The sequence below is a fragment of the Vipera berus genome (genome assembly GCF_964194415.1).
Source record: "Vipera berus genome assembly, chromosome: 4".
In the NCBI taxonomy this organism is placed as follows: domain Eukaryota; kingdom Metazoa; phylum Chordata; class Lepidosauria; order Squamata; family Viperidae; genus Vipera; species Vipera berus.
Genome location: NC_138206.1, coordinates 82,067,980 through 82,089,782, shown reverse-complemented (window position 1 = coordinate 82,089,782; position 21,803 = coordinate 82,067,980). Strand labels below are relative to the sequence as shown.

At 42.5% G+C, this 21,803-nt stretch overlaps 1 protein-coding gene across 3 annotated transcripts in view; it reads right to left on the bottom strand.

Moving 5' to 3' along the window:
- Positions 1-4,942: 4,942 nt before the first annotated feature.
- Positions 4,943-21,803, bottom strand: part of PPP2R3B (protein phosphatase 2 regulatory subunit B''beta) — a 71,482-nt gene continuing 54,621 nt past the window's right edge. For 2 of the 3 annotated variants that reach the window (XM_081327205.1, XM_081327204.1), the window contains exons 10-14: positions 20,854-20,943; positions 19,445-19,620; positions 13,770-13,888; positions 13,578-13,684; positions 4,943-6,883 (exon numbers count right to left, since the gene is read on the bottom strand). In XM_081327205.1, the coding sequence (XP_081183331.1) occupies positions 6,739-6,883; positions 13,578-13,684; positions 13,770-13,888; positions 19,445-19,620; positions 20,854-20,943 (637 nt within the window). In that variant the 3' untranslated portion in view covers positions 4,943-6,738. Of the gene's footprint in view, positions 6,884-13,577; positions 13,685-13,769; positions 13,889-18,980; positions 19,185-19,444; positions 19,621-20,853; positions 20,944-21,803 lie in introns of those variants that run through there. The other variant, XM_081327206.1, reaches the window with a different exon arrangement.

The following is a 21,803-nucleotide window of genomic DNA, read 5'->3' as shown; positions in this document are numbered from 1 at the left end:
AGGTCAGAGGCAGTCCTGAGTTCCATAGGAAGTTGGTTCCAAAGGGCAGGCACACCCACAGAGAAGGCCCTCCCTCTGGGAGTCACCCGCCGGCAATCCTTCACCGGTGGTACCCTAAGAAGGCCCTTCCTGTGGGAGCGAACAGGACGATGGGGAGTTGATGCTGGCAGCAGGTGTTCCCTCCGCCCCAAGCCATTTAGGGCTTTATAGGTCATCACCAGCACCTTGAATCTCACCCGGAGGGCAACTGGAAGCCAATGCAGATCGCAGAGAAGAGGTGTTACATGGGAGTATCGGGGGACTCCCATCACAACTCGCGCGGCTGCATTCTCTACCAGCTGAAGCCTCTGAGTGGTCCTCAAGGGCAGCCCCATGTAGAGAGCGTTGCAGTAGTCTAGGCGGGAGGTCACGAGCGTGGGTGACTGTGTGTAGGGCATCTCGGTCCAGATAGGGCCACCATGCGAACCTGGGCAAAAGCCCCCCTGGCCACGGCTCCTATATGATCTTCAAAACTGAGCCATGAATCCAGGAGGATGCCCAAGTTGTGAGCCCTATCAACAGGTGGTAACACCTCACCCCCCCATCATTAGTGATGGAACAAACTGGTTAACCCAAGATCCCGGTATGCACAGCCACTCAGTCTTGGCAGGATTGAGACGAAGTGTGTTTCTCCCCATCCAAACCTGGACTGCCTCCAGGCAATGGGACATCACGTCGAGGGCATCACTGGGTTGGTTCGGGGTGGAAAGAAAAAGCTGGGTATCATCAGCATACTGATGATACCCCACCCCGAAACCACGAATGAGCTCGCCCAGCGGCTTCATATAGATGTTGAACAGGAGGGGAGAGAGGACCGACCCCTGAGGGACTCCACAAACGAGAGGCCTCGAGGCTGACCTCTGCCCTCCTGTCAACACTGACTGCGAACGGCCCAGGAGATAGGAGAACCACTGTAAAACAGTGCCTCCCACTCCCAGCCCCCTGAGATGTCGCAGTAGGATACCATGGTTGATGGTATCAAAAGCCGCTGAGAGGTCTAATAGGACTAGGACAGAGGAACATCCCCTGTCTCGAGCCCGCCAGAGATCATTCACCAGCGCGACCAATGCCGTCTCCGTGCTGTACCCGGGCCTGAAGCCCGATTGGTATGGGTCAAGATAATCAGTTTCCTCCAGGAACAGAGGAAGCTGATGCGCCACCACACTCTCAACAACCTTCGCTAAAAAGCGAAGGTTGGAGACCGGACGATAGTTATTCAAAATTGCCGGGTCCAGGACAGGCTTCTTGAGAAGGGGCCTCACCACCGCCTCCTTCAAGGCGGCGGGGAATACACCCTCCCTCAAAGAAGCAGTTATTACTGCCTGGAACCAGCCTCGTGTCTCCTCCTGGGCCGCATAAACCAGCCAGGAGGGGCATGGGTCCAATAAACAAGTGGAGCTCAGTCTCCTCATAATCCTGTCCACGTCATCGGGGGAAACAGGATCGAACTCAGTCCAGATAACATGCTCAAGACCGCTCAATTCCTCCACGTCAGACTCTGCCCAGTCAGAGTCCAAACCGGTCCGGATCTGAGCGATTTTGTCTGCCAGATGATGACTAAACTCCTCGGCCCACCCCTGTAAGGTCTCCTCCCTCATCTGCTGATTAAGGAGAGAGCAAGTCACCCTAAACAGGGTGGCCGGGCGATTATCTGCGGACGCGATGAGGGCAGCGAAGTAGTTAGACTTCGCCGTCCTCATCGCCGCGAGGTAAGACCTCGTAAAGGTTCTTAGTCGCAATCAGTCAGATTTGGACCGGGTGGACCTCCAACTGCTCTCTAGACCCCGTCTCCGACGCTTCATCTCCCGGAGCTCCACAGAAAACCATGGGGCCCAACGGGATCTGCGTTGGGTCAGGGGTCGCAAGGGTACAACACGGTCGAGTGCCTCGGTGGCCGCCCTTTCCCAGGCATCCACCAAGGCATCGGCCAGGCTGTGAGTGAGGGAGATAGGTAAAGACCCAAGCGCCATCTGGAACTGTTCTGGGTCCATTAGGTGCCTGGGGCAGAACCACCTGGTCAGCTCCGCAGCCCAGCAGCGGGAGGTGGCATAGCGGAAGACCAGCCGCAGGAGATAGTGATCGGACCATGACAGGGGGACAATAGTTGGCTAACCCCCTCCCAGATCATCCAGCCATTGTCCAGATAAGAAAACCAGGTCGAGAGTGTGACCCCCCCATGTGTCGGGCCCTGAATTACTTGGGTCAGGTCCATGGCCGTCATGGAAGCCATGAACTCCCGAGCTAACTCTGACGACCCTCCCAGGGAAGGCAGGTTGAAGTCACCCAGAACTATGAGTCTGGGAAACTCCACCGACAACATCAATAACATTTATTAAAAAGGCTAAAAAAATTCTGGTGGTATTATCTGTACATTAAAATTTTATTTAGTCACAATCTTTCACTTTTTATATTCTGGACAAGCAGTGGTCATCTATCCTAGCAAAAGATGTTACATATGTGCATAAGTGTAGTCAGTAGCATATGCCTTTTTAAAAATGTCAAACATGGAAAGAAACAAAAATGTCCAAAATATCTGTATTACATCCAGAAAAGCCAACTTTACAACCAGTATTTCTCATCCATAACTATGGCACCCTAAGGATACTTGCGTACATGCAAATGCTTCTCTGGGATCTGTAACGCAGCAGGGATTGCTTTTTCCTTCCAGTAACAGATTGCTGGGAAATACCAAACATGGCCTTGAGAATTCCAATGTTTGTTACAAATTTTTCTGGATGTGGTTGGAAAGAGGCTGTTTGGCGCTGGAGACCACTGCCACGAGGAACACAGCTCTGGGTCGGGGTTCGGAGCAGCTCCAGGTGGGGGCTCAGCACGGGCCGCAGCGTGGCAAGTGCGGGGAGGGGAATCCCCACGGTGGCTGGGGGGGGAATCCCCGCGACATTTGGCTCCAAGCCGCAGGGGTAGGGGTGCAAAGGACGGGCGGCGACGCCGTAGCAAGACATTGGCATCGCTCCCCGTGACAGCACCTCTGAGTTCCAGCACCTTTTTTTTTTAGAAAAAAAGCACTGATTTTATGACAAAATGGAAGAGAAGAGGAAACTTTAAATAAGGTAGATAATCTGTTTTCAAGAGAGCAGGCCATGGGAATCAAAGAACAAAAATATAGAAATTAATGTAAATAAAAAAATACACAAACTTTGCCTCTTGTATGCCTCTGCTACCATGTTTATCATCACAGTTTTTTTAAAGAAGGCATTCATTTCACATTTTTATATTCAGCCGTTTGTAAAATAAACTGAATGATTTGATCAGCTGTCTGTATTTCTAAAGCAAGTCATTTTTTCTTATAGTGGGAAAAAATGAAAAAGATAACAGTATTATGGCGCTACGATACAAATGTCATGGCTATCGCAGTAACCTTTCCCAAATGGGTGAATTGCAATATAGGATGCAACTATAATTTACATGGGTAGCATTAGTGATAAAATAATCTGCTTAATCTATATTCCAGACTACAACAGTACTAAATATATTGACTATTTTATGACACCTTGTTCATAAATCATGTGATGCTATCGAGAAAAGTATCCTAAAAAGCTATCTTACACCAAGGCAGAGAGCTTGCCCATCTAAAACACTATGCTCTGTGTGTTTCCCATCCTAGAAGCTTTGGCATATGTGAATTTCAACCCACAGTACTGCTAATGCTGAGAATTCTGGGAGTTGAACTTCTGGACATGTGGGAAATTACCAAGATTGAGAAACACTCTTCTCTGTTGTGATCAACAGTTTCTTAGTATTTCAGATTAGATCCTTTTCCAGGTGTGTCCGAACTGACCAACTAGCAAAACAGATGTTATACCACTTAGCTCCAACTTTTTTTTTTTGAGAAACAAATAAGCGTTCTGTCAAGAAGTTATGTTTTGTGTAATGAGAATGAGAGGAAATGACTTTGGAATTTAGCTTGTTGTTCAAGTACCGTATATACTTGAGTATAAGCCGAATTTTTCAGCCCACTTTTTGGGCTGAAAAATTCCACTTCGGCTTATACTCCAGTCAACAAAAAAACTTACCGAGGACTTGTGCGCGGCCGAGGCTTCGGTGCTTCCGGGATCGCGCGCACCTCTCCCAAGCCACCGCCGTCCGGAGACCTGCCGAAGTTTGGGGAGGTTTGGGGAGGTGCGCGCACACCTCCCCAAACCTCCCCAAACTTCGGCAGGTCTCCGGACGGCGGCGGCTTGGGAGAGGTGCGCGCGATCCTGGAAGCACCGAAGCCTCGGCCGCGCGCAAGTCCTCGGTAAGCTCCGGGCGGTCACTTGCTTCGCGTCTCCTGAGGGAAGGGGGGGCGACTGGAGCGGGCGTGTTTCCTCGCCTGCTGGGCGCCGCGATTTGCTCGGGGAACGCGCGGGCCCCGAATGGCAGCATGGAGCGAGGAAGCGGACAGCCAGGGCTTCCCCGAGAGCCGCGGCCACACAGGGTATTCCTGTGTATTCAGGCTTGCAAAATGGCGGATCGAGCCTCTGCTGGCGGCAGAGGCTTGCAGAGCGCGGATCCAGCCTCCGCCAGCGGCGGAGGCTTGCAGAACGGCGGATCGGCTTATACTCGAGTCAATAACTTTTTCCAGTTTTTGGGGGTGAAATTGGGGGTCTCGGCTTATACTCGAGTCGGCTTATACTCAAGTATATACGGTATTTTTTCCCCCATTAGCTAACATTGTGGCCTTTCATTATTTACAATTCATACTGCACCAACACTCTTGGGACCTGCATTCCTGGAGCTAGAGAGTCTGTCTCTGTTTGCACATTTAATATGAATGAATGAATGAATGAATGAATGAACGAACGAATGAATGAATAAGCCAGTAGCATCAAAATATGTCTATCACTTGTTTGTAGTAGATTTGCTGTACTGGCTGCTCCATCAAGATAGATAGACCCAGACCTGAAAAATAGCAAATTTTAATGGTTTCCTTTTTTTTAGTTGATAAGATTGGGATCCAAGCAATATGTTTCACATGTAGCCAAAACTCTAAAAAGCTGAACATCAAAGGAATCTGTTCAAATCCTAAAACAATGTTTGATATTCATCATGGTCCACACGAAGGAAAAGAAATTGGTAATTATAGGCAGAGATGCTGCTGTCAAAAAACATATCTTATTTTAAGACTTATTTTGCAGGAAAAGGCAGGCTATAAATCCATTACAAAAATTATTTCCTGGTTTTCCCTCAGCTTTGTAATGCCATTTTACAGCTCACCTTAAGTTCTACATAGTTGTATGCAGAATTCAAAATCATCACAAGAAAACTTAACAATTCAAAAGCAATACTGTAACACCAAAACTTGTTCTGAAAGAAAAGCATCATACATAGAAAAAAATATTTCAGCCATCCTAATATTCTGTATAGAGACTGCAAGTCTTCATTAAATTGCACTAATATTATATTCAACTATAAAAAAGTGGTTTGTAGTTACACATCTGGACTATCTGTGCCACATAGCTTTAGCAGAATCTTATTTGAATTTGTGAAAATGGATATTTTAGCTTTGTTTGAGGAGTATGGGATTACTGGAAGCAATAATCCCCAATTCTGGAAGGCAAACTGAAGTCACTGTGCTGTAGATCACAAAGTAAGAAAAATGTGTATAACTATTAATTAGATTATTCAAAGTTGCTATTTTTTTAAAAAAATGATTCTGATATTCAAACTGGAAGTTACTTTCAGTAACACCTGTGATGATCGGATACATAAAAAAATAAAAAATGCTGAGTTACATGTATGAAAAAAACTTTATTTGAAAATATGAACATGATATTTTAAATATTTAACAGATCTGCACAGCAAACAAGATAGCTTTTTGTTTATTGGGAAAACCTAACAGCAAGGATTTGCTTTACCATATTTCATTTCTTGTGTGAACGTAAGGATAATTAAGGCACTACAAACGTTATTTTAAAAAACTAGAATAGCAACTTCTATCTTGCTCTATAAGCAGTCTCTCATCTCATATAGGCAAATAAAGCAGCTGTTCAGCTACTTTGACACTGTTGGTAACAATATTCATGGAATGTGTCATTAGCCAACCACTGAAGAAACACACTAAATGCCCATACAAGGTTAGTGCACATCACAGATCAAGTAAAACTTACAATTGATTCCCTTGACATGGAATATAATATCCACAACTGTTAAGTGAACAATAAAAGCCAGTTTTTAAATTGGAGTCAGTAGAACAAAATGAATGCTAAAGGGTAGAAAATTACAGCCTGTTTTCAGGCAGGATATTTGCTACATGTACCAGTGTCTAGCTTATCCAGTCATGCTTTACTTGAGTTCTGAACTGCAGTCTCCATTCACAATCATGACACTTTTCTCTTTGAATCTTGACAAAGTTAGTTTTAGCTTGGAGACTGCAAGAGCAAGGATTTCCATTATTATAGTGATCAATAAAATGTTTAGTATTTTATATAAAAACAAACCGGTAAATTTACTTTACACAAGATACACTAATCCCTTAAAGGAAGAGTATCTACAAATAATTTAACTATTTTTCCTAGGCAACAATCCATTGAATAAATACATTAAAAGTTTCATTCCATACAAATGTAACCATTTAGATATTTTGAAAGTATTAATTTTGCAGCACAAGAAACTCTATTTTACTCTTTTCTGGAGATAGAATTCTACAGATTTAGCAGACCTGCTGCAGAAACAGTCTTTATACTTTACAAATATAGTTTATTCAAAATCATTTTCATAGTCATAATCATCCAAGTCAACATCTGCCAAATGGGAAGGCATATCAAAAAAAGGTCTTTTCTCCATTTGATATTTTAGTATGTTGGTCTTTTGATGATCATCAGGAATCAGCTCAGGTTCATAACTAAAATGAAAAAGAAATGGGAACAGATTCAGACTGCAGATAGTTTGTTTGTTTGTTTGTTTGTTTGTTTGTTTGTTTGTTTATTTATTTATTTATTTATTTGGTTTATATACCGCCCTATTCCCAAAGGACTCAGGGCGGTTTACAAGGCAAAATTTAAAAACAATCCAATATAAAATTAAAATAAAATTAAATTAAGTCTAGCCGCAAAAATTAAATCACAATTTAAAAACATTAAACCCCTCAGTCCAGACCAGATAGCTCAAAGAGCCAGGTTTTTAGGTCCCGGCGAAATGAACGAAGGTCGGGGGCAGTCCGGAGTTCCGTTGGCAGTTGATTCCATAGGGCAGGCGCGCCCACAGAGAACGCCCTCCCCCTGTGGATCGCCCGTCGGCAATCCTTGTCCGGTGGTACCCTGAGGAGGCCCTCCCTGTGGGAGCGCACAGGATGATGGGAAATTGACGCTGGCAGCAGGTGTTCCCTTAGATAATCCGGGCCCATGCCATTTAGGGCTTTATAGGTCATCACCAGCACCTTGAATCTCACCCGGAGGGCAACCGGAAGCCAATGCAACTCGTGGAGAAGAGGTGTTACATGGGAGTATCGGGAGACTCCCATCACAACTCGCGCGGCTGCATTCTGCACCAGCTGAAGCCTCCGAGTGGTCCTCAGGGGCAGCCCCATGTAGAGAGCATTGCAGTAGTCTAGCCGGTAGGTCACGAGCACATGGGTGACTGTGCGTAGCGCATCTCGGTCCAGATAGGGCCGTAACTGGCGCACCAGGCGAACCTGGGCAAAAGCCCCCCGGCCACGGCTCCTATATGATCTTCCAAACTGAGCCGTGAATCCAGGAGGACACCCAAGTTGCGGGCCCTATCAACAGGGGGTAACACCTCACCCCCCATAGTTAACGATGGAAAAGATTGGTTAGTCTGAGATGCTGGTATGCACAGCCACTCAGTCTTGGCAGGATTGAGACGAAGCCTGTTTCTCCCCATCCAAACCCGGACCGCTTCCAGGCAACGGGACATCACGTTGAGGGCATCACTGGGTTGGTTCGGGGTGGAAAGAAAAAGCTGGGTATCATCAGCATACTGATGATACCCCACCCCGAAACCACGAATGAGCTCACCCAGAGGCTTCATATAGATGTTGAACAAGAGGGGAGAGAGGACCGACCCCTGAGAAACTCCACAAACGAGAGGCCTCGAGGCAGACCTCTGCCCTCCCGTCAACACCGACTGCGAGCGGCCCAGGAGGTAGGAGGAGAACCACCGCAAAACAGTGCCTCCCACTCCCAACCCCCTGAGACGTCGCAGTAGGATACCATGGTCGATGGTATCAAAAGACGCTGAGAGGTCTAATAGGACTAGGACAGAGGAACAACCCCTGTCCAGAGCCCGGCAGAGATCATTCACCAGCGCAACCAATGCCGTCTCCGTGCTGTACCCGGTCCTGAAGCCCGATTGGTATGGGTCCAGATAATCAGTTTCCTCCAGGAACAGAGGGAGCTGAAGTGCCACCACGCTCTCAACCACCTTCGCAAGAAAGCGAAGGTTGGAGACCGGACGATAGTTGTTCAAAATAGCTGGGTCCAGGGTAGGCTTCTTGAGGAGGGGCCTCACCACCGCCTCCTTCAAGGTGGCAGGGAAGGTACCCTCCCTCAAAGAAGCAGTTATTACTGCCTGGAACCAGCCTCGTGTCTCCTCCCGGGCTGCATATACCAGCCAGGAGGGGCACGGGTCTAATAAACACGTGGCGGAACTCAGTCTCCTCATGATCCTGTCCACCTCATCTGGGGTCACAGGATCGAATTCACTCCAGGTAACATTCTCTAGACTGCTCGATTCCTCCCCGTCAGTCTCTGCCCAGTCAGAATCCAAACCTGCTCGAATCTGAGCGATTTTGTCCGTCAGATGATAGCTAAACTCCTCGGCTCGCCCCTGTAAGGGCTCCTCCTTCACCTCCTGATTAAGGAGGGAGCGAGTCACCCTAAACAGGGCGGCCGAGCGATTATCTGCGGATGCGATGACGGCAGCGAAGTAATTAGACTTCGCTGTCCTCATCACCGCGAGATAAGACCTTGTAAAGGTTCTTAACCGCAACCGGTCAGACTCAGACCGGCTGGATCTCCAACATCTCTCTAGACCTTGTCTCCGACGCTTCATCTCCCAGAGCTCCACAGAAAACCATGGAGCCCACCGGGATCTGCGCCGGGTCAGGGGTTGCAAGGGTACAACACGGTCGAGCGCCTTGGTGGCAGCCCTTTCCCAGGCATCCACCAAGGTGTCGGCCGGGCTGTGAGCGAGGGGGATAGGTATAGATTCAAGCGCTGTCTGGAACCGTTCCGGATCCATTAGGCGCCTGGGGCAGAACCACCTGGTCGGCTCCGCAGCCCAGCAGCGGGAGGTGGCATAGCGGAAGACCAGCCGCAGGAGATAGTGATCAGACCATGACAGGGGGACAATAGTTGGCTAACCCCCTCCCAGATCATCCAGCCATTGTCCAGATAAGAAAACTAGGTCAAGAGTGTGTCCTCCCCCATGAGTCGGACCCTGAATTACTTGGGTCAGGTCCATGGCTGTCATGGAGGCTATGAACTCCCGGGCCAACTCAGACGACCCTCCCAGAGAAGGCAGGTTAAAGTCACCCAGAACTATAAGTCTGGGAAACTCAACCGTCAACCCTGAGAGGACGTCGAGAAGTTCAGGCAGGGCCGTTGCTACACAGCTGGGCGCCAGGTATGTTAGCAACAAGCCCAACTGAGCCCCAGGGCCACACCTCAGGAGGAGGGATTCACTCCCGCCTATCTGTACAATAGTGGTCTCCCGCGGACATAAGGTCTCCAGTATAACTACCGCCACCCCACCGCCCCTGCCCTGAGCCCGTGGCCGATGTAACACACAGAAACCTGGAGGGCAAAGCTCAGTCAGAGGGACACCTCCCTCTGAGCCCAACCAGGTTTCTGTAATGCATGCCAGATCCGCGTGTTCCTCCTCGATCAAATCACGGACGAGGGGAGCCTTGTTCACAACGGATCTGGCATCAAAGTACACCAGCCTGAGCTCAGGGGCCTGATCCCTCTCACCCCCGGATAAATGGGTACCAACTGGAGGGTCGGAGCACGCTACCGCTTGAAGACAGTGGGGGCACGATCCCGTTGATATGGCCCTCCGTGTAACCGCCTGCAGCCGTTCCGAATCGTCGTGGGGATTTGAAACCCCACCCCAATGCCAGGGAAACCAGGAGACCCCAACCCTAACCCCATCTCACCGGGAACCATTTCAGGCCTGGACTGACGACCGGTTGGTGGGGTACACCCCAATTCCATCCCAGCCCTACCATTCCCCCCCTCCCTAACCCTTTAAAACAGCCGGCTAGAAAACATATTAGGGGCCTCTTAATATATCTCCACCAGAGGCCCCTATCTATGCCCAACCACCTCTCGAGGTCCCAACAATTGGGCCCGTCCTTAAGGGGATTGGAGGAAAAGGCGGCAGGTCGTAACCAGGAGGGAGGTGCCCTCCTGAGGGCATACAGGTCAGCACTGGAGTAGCGCAAATGAGCCATATAAGAATAAAAATATCCACATAGGGCTGTTGTTAACAAATGGGTAGTCAGATGGTATTAAAATAATATCAAGATGACATTGATATTGAGTCCGGAAGTACCTCAGGTCCACCAATCCGGCTCCGCTCTCACCTGAGCCGGAACCAGGCAAAGAAAGCCCAACCGCCCTCTCACTACAGCTGGGCATCAAACCTGGGGTGGACAGAGTATGGGCTACTGGGATAAACCTACCCCAACTGGTCTCTCACACCAGTGGGGTGGTTGATGACCAATCCAGAACCGCCCTCTCACTGCGGTCAGGTCCCAGGTCCATTCCGGACTATCAGTAGGGAAGTTCTCGACTTACAGGCACAATTGGGACCAAAACTTCCATTACAAGTCACTGTAATTGTAAATACAATGGAACCTTATTTTACAATAATTTGATAGCAGTCATTAAATGTATCAGTTTGGCTGTTTAGCAAATTATGTGGTTGTTAAGCGAATCCAGTTTCCCCAGTGGACTGGTTTTTTTTTGCCACAAATCGGCAAAAAAGTCCCAAATTGCAATATGTGACCGTAGGATGCTGCAACTAGGCATAAATGGTAGATGTTGACAGGTGCCAAAACTGATCATATGACCATGCGGAAAGGTAGGTACAGCAGTCATAAGTGTGATATAGGTTGTAAATTTTTTCCAAGGTTGTCATAACTTTAAACCATTGTTAAATGAATGGTTGTCAAGGACTACCATTCATAAAAGTAACTTGTTTATTACATCATATTCCATATTCCATAATCTGAAAAACAGAGGAAACGGGTAAATCTTACTATTACTATTACTTAAAGCAATTTTAAAGACAATATGCATTAGGACTACATACTGCTTTGGATTCAAATGGAGAAATGTGTGTCGGAGTGTGCAATATGAATGTTTAATATTTTTTGACAGCCCCTTAAACCAAATGATTTTTCCCAGGGTTGAATTGCAGTTATGAGGGACAGCTGTGAGAACCCATCAAAAGACATAGCTGCTTTAAAAGGTTGCCAACAGGTGTTGCATGAGTGCCCTCGCATGCTTTGAAGCACCTATTCCCCTTTAAATAGCAAGTGTTGCACAGTCCTAATATGCATGCTTATGCTACAGCAGGGCCACTTGTTCCTTGGGGAAAATAAATATAGATAGGAATGCACTTTACTTTGGAAGTATATGTCCACTTATTCAGAAGAAGGCCACACTATTCAGTGGGTTTCTACCCTCTCTCAGTTAAATCCATGTATGGGAAGCACTTTCTATTTCTAGAATTAATCCTAGATGAAAGTGAGTGTGTGACATCAGGTAGCAACATATCCCTATTCCTTATTCTACATGCCCACTATGTATGGGTAAAAAATTGTCCATTTTGTGCACTTCCTGAAGGCAACTGGTTACCATCTGTTGGACTAAAAGTAATAAAATAAGTCTGCTGACAGAATTGCTTCTGTCGGTGAAAGAGGAGAAGGAGATGAAGCATCCCTCCTATGTATCTTGAGAATTGTTCCTGGAGTCTGTAACATAGAAAAGGCAGGAGGTTGAGAGCCTTTGATCTAGCCAGGTTCCCACAATACTGGATTTCTCTAACAATCTTTTAGGTCAGGATAGTTTGTCAAATTATTTCATAATAATGATTTTTAATGAATTTTTTACCTTGGAAGGCTTAAAGTTAATAACACTACATTGTTAAAAAAATCAAGTTAAGATATATGACCTGTCAAAATATTTAGTCATGGCTTTTAAAGAACCTTCAGACACACATATTTTTCTCATAAATTAAGACTGTAGTCCTTCCTGGAAAAAGAATTTCATAACGATAGATTAGTTTCTAAGCAATCTATCTGCCTGTATGGATATCCAACTCCCAAGTGTCATTATAAAAACATTGAGTGATATTAGAGTGTATTTGCACCATCCTACTGCCTCAAATGTATACTAGAGCAGTTGAAGGCATTTTCAGTGTTTGTGTGGGGGTTTTTGTTCGAGAACACAGTATCCTCAAAATGTATTTAAATAATTTTTGTTATAATAAAATCAGTCTCTTTCCACAAAATACAGCACCAACATTAAGTAACTGTGCCTATATTGGAATAGCAATGATGCTTTAAATAAAAAGGCCAGTTTGGCATTCCTTTATGAAAAGGATGCTGCTACTTATGTCTCCATCTCAGCCTTAGCAAAATTAGCTAATTGCTTGTGCAATCAAAATCCCACAAGGAGGAGGACAGCTGGTCCTGATGGTTTTCCCCAGAAAACCATCTCCATGAGACATGGCTCAAAGGGGCTCTTGTGTTAAAAAGAGATAAAGGTAAAGGTTCCCCCGCACATGCGTGCTAGTCGTTTCCAACTCTAGGGACCGGTGCTCATCTCCATTTCAAAGCTGAAGAGCCAGTGCTTGTCCGAGGATGTCTCTGTGGTCATGTGGCCGGCATGACTAGACGCCAGAGGCGCACGGAACGCTGTTACCTTCCCACCGTAGTGGTCCCTATTTTTCTACTTGCATTTTTTACATGCTTTCGAACTGCTAGGTTGGCAGAAGCTGGGACAAGTAACAGGCGCTCACTCTGTTACGCAGTACTTGGGATTCGACCCGCCAAACTGCCAACCACCTGATCAACAAGCTCAGCGTCCTAACCCACTGAGCCACTGCGTCCCTTGCTAAAAAGAGATAAGTGAATGCAATAACAGATATTTAAACGGCACAAGCAAACCAACTCCAGCAAAATTCATCTCCATTCACTTCTACCATTAATTAACTCTAGACTGTAGTAGAAATAATTGACAATACTATTTTATAAAAGTATAATTAGCATTTTGTTTGGCAGCAAGGCATTTTAATAGAAAACACCAGAACCAATAAATGATGACAATGACTCAGAAAAATATTGTGCTACTGCATTCAAGATACCACTTCCTTAGTTCCAAAGCCATTGATTAGTTTAACTTTAATTTGTTTAACTTAGTAGAGGGATAAGGGTGTAAACTCTTTGGTGATGATAGATAAATGGTGTCTACCATTGATATTACCTAGTTCGGCAATGAAATGTCTACAAGAAAACAAGCTCAGAGAGCACCAAGGATTCTAACAATAATCATGTAAACACTACTTACCAATCATTCCATTGGTCGCTGGCTGCTTCTTCAGCAACTAGAACATCATACTCCTCAGCAGCATATTTTTCCCAATTAGACATGTCTTGATTTTCATTTTCAGTGCCCTAAAATATTATCATAAGGCATTTAATACTAAATTGATAAAACATTGAGATTGACAAAATCCCTTTCAGTACCAATTGTCCTTACCCTCAGCACAGAAAACTGATCCTTCTGCTCATGGTCTAAATATTTGTCAATATTGAAGAAAGTGTCAAAGAAAATGTTTGCCATCTTACATCTCTTTAAATCATGAAGAGTTATTTTTCCTGGAAACAGAAAAAAAAAGTCTTAAATGCTTGAGATTTAGATTGTGGTGCATATCTCATAAAAAAATTTAACATTTAAAAGCTTGATTTTTATTAATACTTGAGTAGGTACAATTAGTGACAGATTAGGATTGCCTAAAATTGTAAGTCCCTCAGTTAGGATGACCGTAAGGGGTTTGGCTTAAGAATGACTTTCATCAGCTGTTAATCAAAACAATAATTTTACAACATCTTACCAAGAGCAGCCATATTCATTCTCAAGGTAAAAGTTCTTTTTATATTTTATTGATTTTTAAGTTACAGTCTTCGGGTCGAATCCCGAGTGCCGTGTAGCAGAGTGAGCGCCTGTTACTCGTCCCAGCTTCTGCCAACCTAGCAGTTCGAAAGCATGTAAAAATGCAAGTAGAAAAATAGGGACCACTACAGTGGGAAGGTAACAGCGTTCCGTGCGCCTTTGGCGTCTAGTCATGCCGGCCACATGACCACGGAGACATCCTCGGACAAACGCTGGCTCTTCGGCTTTGAAACGGAGATGAGCACCGGCCCCTAGAGTCGGAAACGACTAGCACGCATGTGCGGGGGAACCTTTACCTTTTTTTAAACAACATATCTGTGTTCACAAATTTAACATTAACTTCTTCAATATAAATCTGTTCAGTACTGCACAACCCAGTATTTTTTCCCCTGATCCTCCTTTCTTCCCCATATTTTTTCCATTTCCCCCTCATTACAGTTACCATTCTTGTTACTACTGATGTATACAAAGTTGGATATAGACATCTTCATATTTTACTAATATACAAATAATATAAATTCATAAATCAATAGCCTGTTTTTCATGTTCTTAAGGCTTGATTTCCCATCAATATTTGAAATATCTTTGTCAGTTATGATTTTCTCAATATTAATTACATTTATATTGCTAAGTTTTATTCATACCAGCCATCCTCTTATTTTCATATTTCCCATATCAAAAAAAGAAAAAATACTATTTTAATTCTAAATCATATCTTTCATTATAGAAATCTAATTATATCTGTCATCCGTTCTTTTAATCATATTCAAACAAATATTTAAATGTAATGTCCCCTCTAATAGGTCAAATCTTCTGTTTCTTTCTTCTTGCTTTCTTTCTTTGCCAAGTTGCTTTCCAAGCCAAGGCAGTTAAATCGCCCAGGATTTTTTTCCTATTTTTATAAAAGTTGCTTGGCACGAGGAAGACAATTTAGGTAAGGTATTTTTGGGGAGGAATTCTACCCATTTATATTTCTCAAGCAACTCCCACGTTCCTTCTCCCTCAATTTCTCTTTTCATTTTTTTCTCCCAAGTTGTTACATTTCCCCTGACAGCTCTATATTCCATTTTTTAAAATATTCTTCCTTATCATCAGGTATGTTTTGTAGACCTAAGGAGTAAAGCATCTTTTCCATTTTCGTTGTTATGGCTAAGTCTTGCAGTATATGTATATGGTAGTGTAAGGACCCACTTCAACTAACCACCCAAGAAAGCAGAACTCTTGAAGCACGCATTGTCTCAAAAGGATACTTTTATTAGGGGTCAGTGACAGTAGGGAAGTGAAGGCAAGATCTGGGGAAAAGCCTGCCGAAACAGTATAGTTAAGCTAGCAATATTCCTCTTCACACATAATGGACACATAATGTCCATTTGAAATCCAGCAAATCCACAGGTAGTCTGAAGAGTGGGTAACTGGCACAGTTGGCACGCATCTCAAGGTCTTCTCCAGCTTTTGTTTCTCTGTAACCGTCTCCCTCATAAGGAAGACACATTCCTTTCTCAAAGGGATGGAGGCAGCAAGAGAGAGTAGAAAGCAAAAGCTATCCCAAGCTAAATGCAAAGCTCCCCCTCCCCCAACAGAATGGCAGGTCCCCAAAGTAGGATATATATACGCAAGATAAAAATAAGTTTGAGGACCTGACAGATAGTTTATATTTCCCTTCTTTTATCTCTTCCATATCTAGGTCCATTTCCTCTGCTTCATCTTCTGATTTCTGCTTTATTTGTTCATACTTTGTAGTCATTGTCTGGGAATTTTCTAGTTGTAGATTTAGTTTGGAGATTTGCTCATTTATATTATCTAAATTATTTTTAGTCTCGATATAGTTTCTTTTTGTGTTCTCTTTGTGTGTGACAATTGTTTGGTGAATTAGTTGTAACATAGAGTATATTTCCTATTTATTTTTTGTTGAGGCCTCATTCCTGCAGATTCTTTAGTATCACCAATGGCTTCCGGTTTGCCATTGCGGTGCCTGCGGACACCAGGAGGCGAGCTCCCTTTTCAGCGTCTGATTTCATCCCGCTGGGGGACCCTGGAAAGGGTAGAAAGTTGCCCTGTAGAGGTGACAAGCAAAGAGGGGACTGCCGCTTGATCACGGGAAGGCAGCAGCCTTTCCACTTGATCCGGGGCAGCTCTCCAAACCGGCGGGGGAAAGACCGCCCATAGCAATATGACTCGTCACAGCCAAAGTCAAAATTACTACCAAGCATCTTTAAAGCAATGCAGATGAAACTGGGTGAGATCTGATCTTTTCTTTAAGACTTTAAATATTTTTCCTGCAAAAGTTGCCCAAAGTATTTTCCCCCCTATGAGGAGGGAAGAGAATTTCTACCCCACACTCTAAGAACAGCAGCGACTGACTACCCAGGGGAAAATAGAGCAATTATAAGAACAACTTTAATCTAATTGGATGCATGTACTTTTGAAATTTGGGGACTAAAAGTTTTCCTATTCTTAGTGGAGATGTTGGTTTTTATCAAAATAGAAAAGAAATAAACCTTGAAAAACTATTATAAAAATTCGGGACTTAAAAAGTTTTAAATGGTATTGGTGATATCTTGTGGCGAAGTATGGTATTACAACTCGTTGTTGACTAAAAGAGACTTGGTTTGAAGCCCAGAATCTAAAAAAAAAACTTTCCTGGCCTTGACAGATACCAGCTGTGAAAAAGCCAACTGTAAAGAAGGAACTGCAGGGCGGCATATTTGGCCTGTTTGAAATATGAAGATAAACCTTTACTGACTTTCAAAGTTATATGTGGGAAATTGTTTTCCTATTTCTTTACATAAGAAGTATCTGTTATTACATGATGGAATACTTTGGGCTATAAATTCTTACTTGATAAACAATTTCCACTATAAAGATTACCTACAGCATGTGAAATAGATGTCCCATACCTAGGTATAAAAAAACAAAAAAGTATTTTTAACGTCTGATTTTAAAATCTTCAACTTAATACATTAGCAAGAAAATATGGATGATCAGGAAAAATTCCTTTTTATGTTGAAATCTATACACAAAACCATTCTTTCAGTGTGTAACAAAATAAGAGGCAACATAAAGGAACAGGACCCAACTGACCAACAGATCCAGCGAACAGGAAAATTAGAAAACAGAGTGACAACATTGAAAATGGAAGACTTTTTACATAAATCAGAAGAAATTTGAGGAAAAGGAGGAAGAACAGATTGAATGGAAGATAAACTTATTAGGACAATTGTGGGAAATTGAAGTAATAGGGAGGCGATTAAATGAATACAATTGGGCTAGTTCTTCCAAAAAACCCTGTAATTAAATGGTCTTTCTTATTTCAAATAATACATACAATAGAGGGAGAACTGTTTGAGGATTCAAAAGTACTGACATGGAAGGTTAGTTGGCAAAGAAAAAAAGCCAAAGTAAGGTTCAAAGAAACTAAGGTTTTGATTTATTAGAGGGGATTTTATATTACCAATTAGAGGGTTGAATATGGTAGAAAATAGAAAATTTTTAGAAAGTTAAGTAACATTATAATTGAATACATAAGATGTGTAATAAGATTAATAGACCTTTGGTTTAATATGGTGAAAAATAGATAACTTTTAGAAAACAGAGTAAGATTATATGTAAATAGGTAAGATGTGTATTTAGAATATTAGATTTTGTTATACAAAGGGGAAAAAATGTAGAAGTTGAGATGAGGGAAACTCTGGTCACCTAAAGCTTGGAAATTATAATACCAAATGTTGAATATTGAGGGGAAATTAAAGCCTAGGGAAAAAAGCAGTAACAGGACATGACTGTATATAAGGATTGAATGCAGGCACAATTAAGATATCTATAAGCTAAAAATAATTGATAAATGTAACAAAGATGGTTTTACTTAGTTGATAACAATAAGAACTATATTAGCTCAATAGTAGATATCAAGGGAAAAAGAGAGAAAACATCTGATGTTGTAACTTGAGATTTGTGCTAATGATTTATGTATGCTATTGAATTATTGATTAACCCAGTCACCACGTTGCTTTTTAAACGTTTAATTGTAAAATTAGAAAACTAATAAAATATTATATAAAATAGAGTAGAACATTTCATCTAGTTTTCTGGTTTTTATGTGTAACCTTTATAATCCAATAGGTTCCAGAATATGGGTCCAGTCCTAAAAGCAATTTTTTGCAGTAATCCTTTGTCTCAGGTATCCAAGAATTGTCAGTTAGGCAAAGTTGTAATCCACAATGTTCAAAGTGTTCAAAATATTCAACCACCCTGAAAGCAGCTCAAAAGTCTCTCCCAGCCAGACGTAGTCAAAAGTTAAATTTTTCTTTCCAAACTCAGCAGGTGTTTATAGTCCAAGAAGGTCAGGGTGATAAGTATGCCAAAATATGTTCCTTTACTGCCAGCTGTTCTACATTAAGCTAAGAGTCACCAAGCAGCCAGGAAGCTAGTTGTATCCCCCACTAGATATCATTCAAAATCCATTTTCCACTCTTAAGACAAAGGATTGATTTCTTATATTTCACCTCAATGTATTTTTTCCCAAAGAGAAAATCTTAACAATTATCTCAGTTTTCAAATTATCAAAGCTGTAGCTTTATGTTACTTCCACTTCAGTATTATTTATTTCTGTCTCCGATAAAAGACATTAAAACGCTGCTTCCATTCACGTTTGGAGGTTTTAGCTTCTTGGGAGCCTTTCCCAAGAAATTCAGTTGTAAAATAGTAAAGAAAGGATCAATGCTCTCACCCAGTTCCAAACATTCTGTTTTCAATGCTAATAAGTGCTTTTCTTCTTCAGTTGTCAGCAGCTAATGACTGGCCACAGGAATGTAGCCAGTCTTTCCCCTGCCGGTTTTGAGGGCTTTCCTCAGATCGAACGGAAAGACCTCCATCTCTCCGTGATTGATGAGGCACCCCTCCTTCTTCATCGCCTTTCTGGGGCGACTTTAGGCCTTTTTAGGCCCCCCAGCAGGGTGAAGTTGGGCGTGGAAGGCAGAGCCCTGCCTTCCTGCGTCCATCTTGCTGCAATGCAAAACCTGAAGTCAGTAAAAATAAAAGTTCTAACATTAGGCAGTTTTTGGCTAATTTTGATTCACACACAAGTCAATTTTCAGATTGAATGAAAGTTAAAACAGAAAGTTAGACAAACAGATGGCTTTTTTACCTGCCAAATGCAATAAACAACACTTGGCTTTACAAGAACATTCAAAGCCAAACACTGAACAGCTGTATTAACCTTGTTAACAAAGATACTACAAATAGAGATGGAAAAGATCTATCACCTTCATTCTCTGGCTTCACAAGATCAAGCATCTGGCAAAGGCAGTCTTCAAATGGCAGAGGTTCAATGGCCATATTATCCAGTTTCTGACACTGTTCTTCATAAAAGTGTTGTAGTTCATATATAGACAGTACACCATCACCATCAAGATCCATACACCGAAACCAATACTCAATGCTGAAATGAATCATTAAACAATTTAACAATCTATTTTATGTTCATTTCTGTGTTGTGTTTTGTGGAGCAACACAAAATCGCATTTGTGAATGATTAAGAATTCAAGACATCTATATCTCCAGGCTTTTAGACTAGCAACACCAAAATATAATCCTCAGAAACTTCTTATATAGGTTCATTTTTCCTGGACTCCCTTTCGTTCCACATAATTTGGTTATTCTGGGCACTATGCTCTAACCCTGTGCTTATATATAAACTTTTTCTGAGAATATGCAAGAAACATTTCTCCTACCTCACCCACTTAGATGCCTGCAAAATGAAATAAAACTCCAAAGAACACTTGATTCCACAGGTCTTATATGCTCCCTCTTGATTTTTTTTTCTCCAAAGTCTGGGTAATTAGTATTTTTGTGCATATGTGTGTCTTCTGACTAGTCCTTAGTTTTCTTGGCTATGGTTTGTTGGAAGTGGTTTGCTACTGCCTACTTCCTAGGACTAAGAAAGAGCGCCTGGCCCAGAGTCATCACCTGGCTTTGTGATAATGGCAAAACTAGAACTCATGGTCTCTCAGTTTCTAGCCTGATGATACAATGGCAATTTGGAGCAGGACTGTGATCACTAAGTAATGCGGTCATAAAGCGGGATGTCACATCACTGCATTGCTTAGCGATGCCAATGCTGGCAGTCTTGATTGCTGTTGTAACCCCAACATATGTCTGTCATTAAGGGAAAATTAAGTGGGAGTTCCTGGTAAGAAATGTGATGCTATGGGGAAAGCCCTGGGAAGTCCAATGCAGGGAAGCTGGGGAGGGATGGTATGGTGCTGTGAGCAAAGGCTGGAGGGACTTACTGGAGTGACTTGTGACCTTCCCTGCTGGCTTTGCCATTGGTTTTGCTTGTAGGACTCCAACAGAGAAGGTCACAAATGATGATCATGAGATTGTGGGGTGTTGCAATCCATTATAAAGTCAAGCCAGATGCCAAATCATGATCATGGGGGTGATATGATGCCTGGAACTTCAAGGACTACTTGTAAATACCACATTTTCAGTGCTGTTGCAAGTTTGAATAGTTGCTGAACAAGTAGTCAGTAGGAGAGGACTACCTGTACCAAACTGGCTTTCTATGAACTATGTTTCAGTTATAATAAATATATTGTCACATAGTATACTGATGATTTAACTTTGACAGCATCATAACATCATAATCTTATGAAAAGCATTTTTTTCTTACCTAGTGGCAGTCTTTTTGTCTTCTTCTGATATCAAAAACCACACAAAATCTGCATAACTGATTTTTCCTTCTTTCTGTGCTTTTTTGCCCCTTTGAAATTAAGATTTAAAAAGGGAGGTAAGACAATATGTAGGTATATATACAGCACCTTAATTTTAGAGTTTCAAATAGTTTCTGCACTTTCCAAATATGCTAGAATACAGAGTTCTCTCTCTCTCTCTCTGTGTATGTATGTATATATGTGTTTGTGTATATATCTTAAAAAATAATTCCTGCATTTCTTTCAAGGATAAAAATGTATATTGTATAGTGTTTTTTTCTAATTTTATTTGCACATCTAACTTTTGTGTATCATCATAAGTCATTTTTGGCGACTGCTATTTACACTTAAATAACCCTCACTTTCCATACTCAGAAAGAGATTAAGACTTTTTGACCTGGATTAAAAATGCTGGCATTAATTTTACTAGTTTTGTATTTGATTACAAGCTACCTTGATTGTTCTGTGGACAGAAAGACAGTATAAAATGGGCATAAATAATATTGTGTGAAGTAAGGTTTTTATAAAACTCAATTGTATTCAATTAGTTTTAATGATCCTGGGATTTTCTACTAGGAAAATATTTTTATTAAAATGTTTTAATTCTTATCGCTGCAAAGTATGGAGAAAATGACATAAGAAGCTGTCTCCTTCTATCAAGAATGCCACTATATTATAGAGCTGAAAAGCCAAAGCTTGGACTGAGATTCAAACGCTAATGATATTAACTGATAGCTCAGATTGCAAGCAGGAGCTTGCATTGCTCAATTACAACATATACACAACTCTGCACTATTAGTGGGGAGGGGTAATTTAAAACAACATGTAGTAAACAACATTTCACTTCCATATATTTTACATATTAACAATACTAAAAAAATAATTTAAAGTATTTAATAATAACAATAAC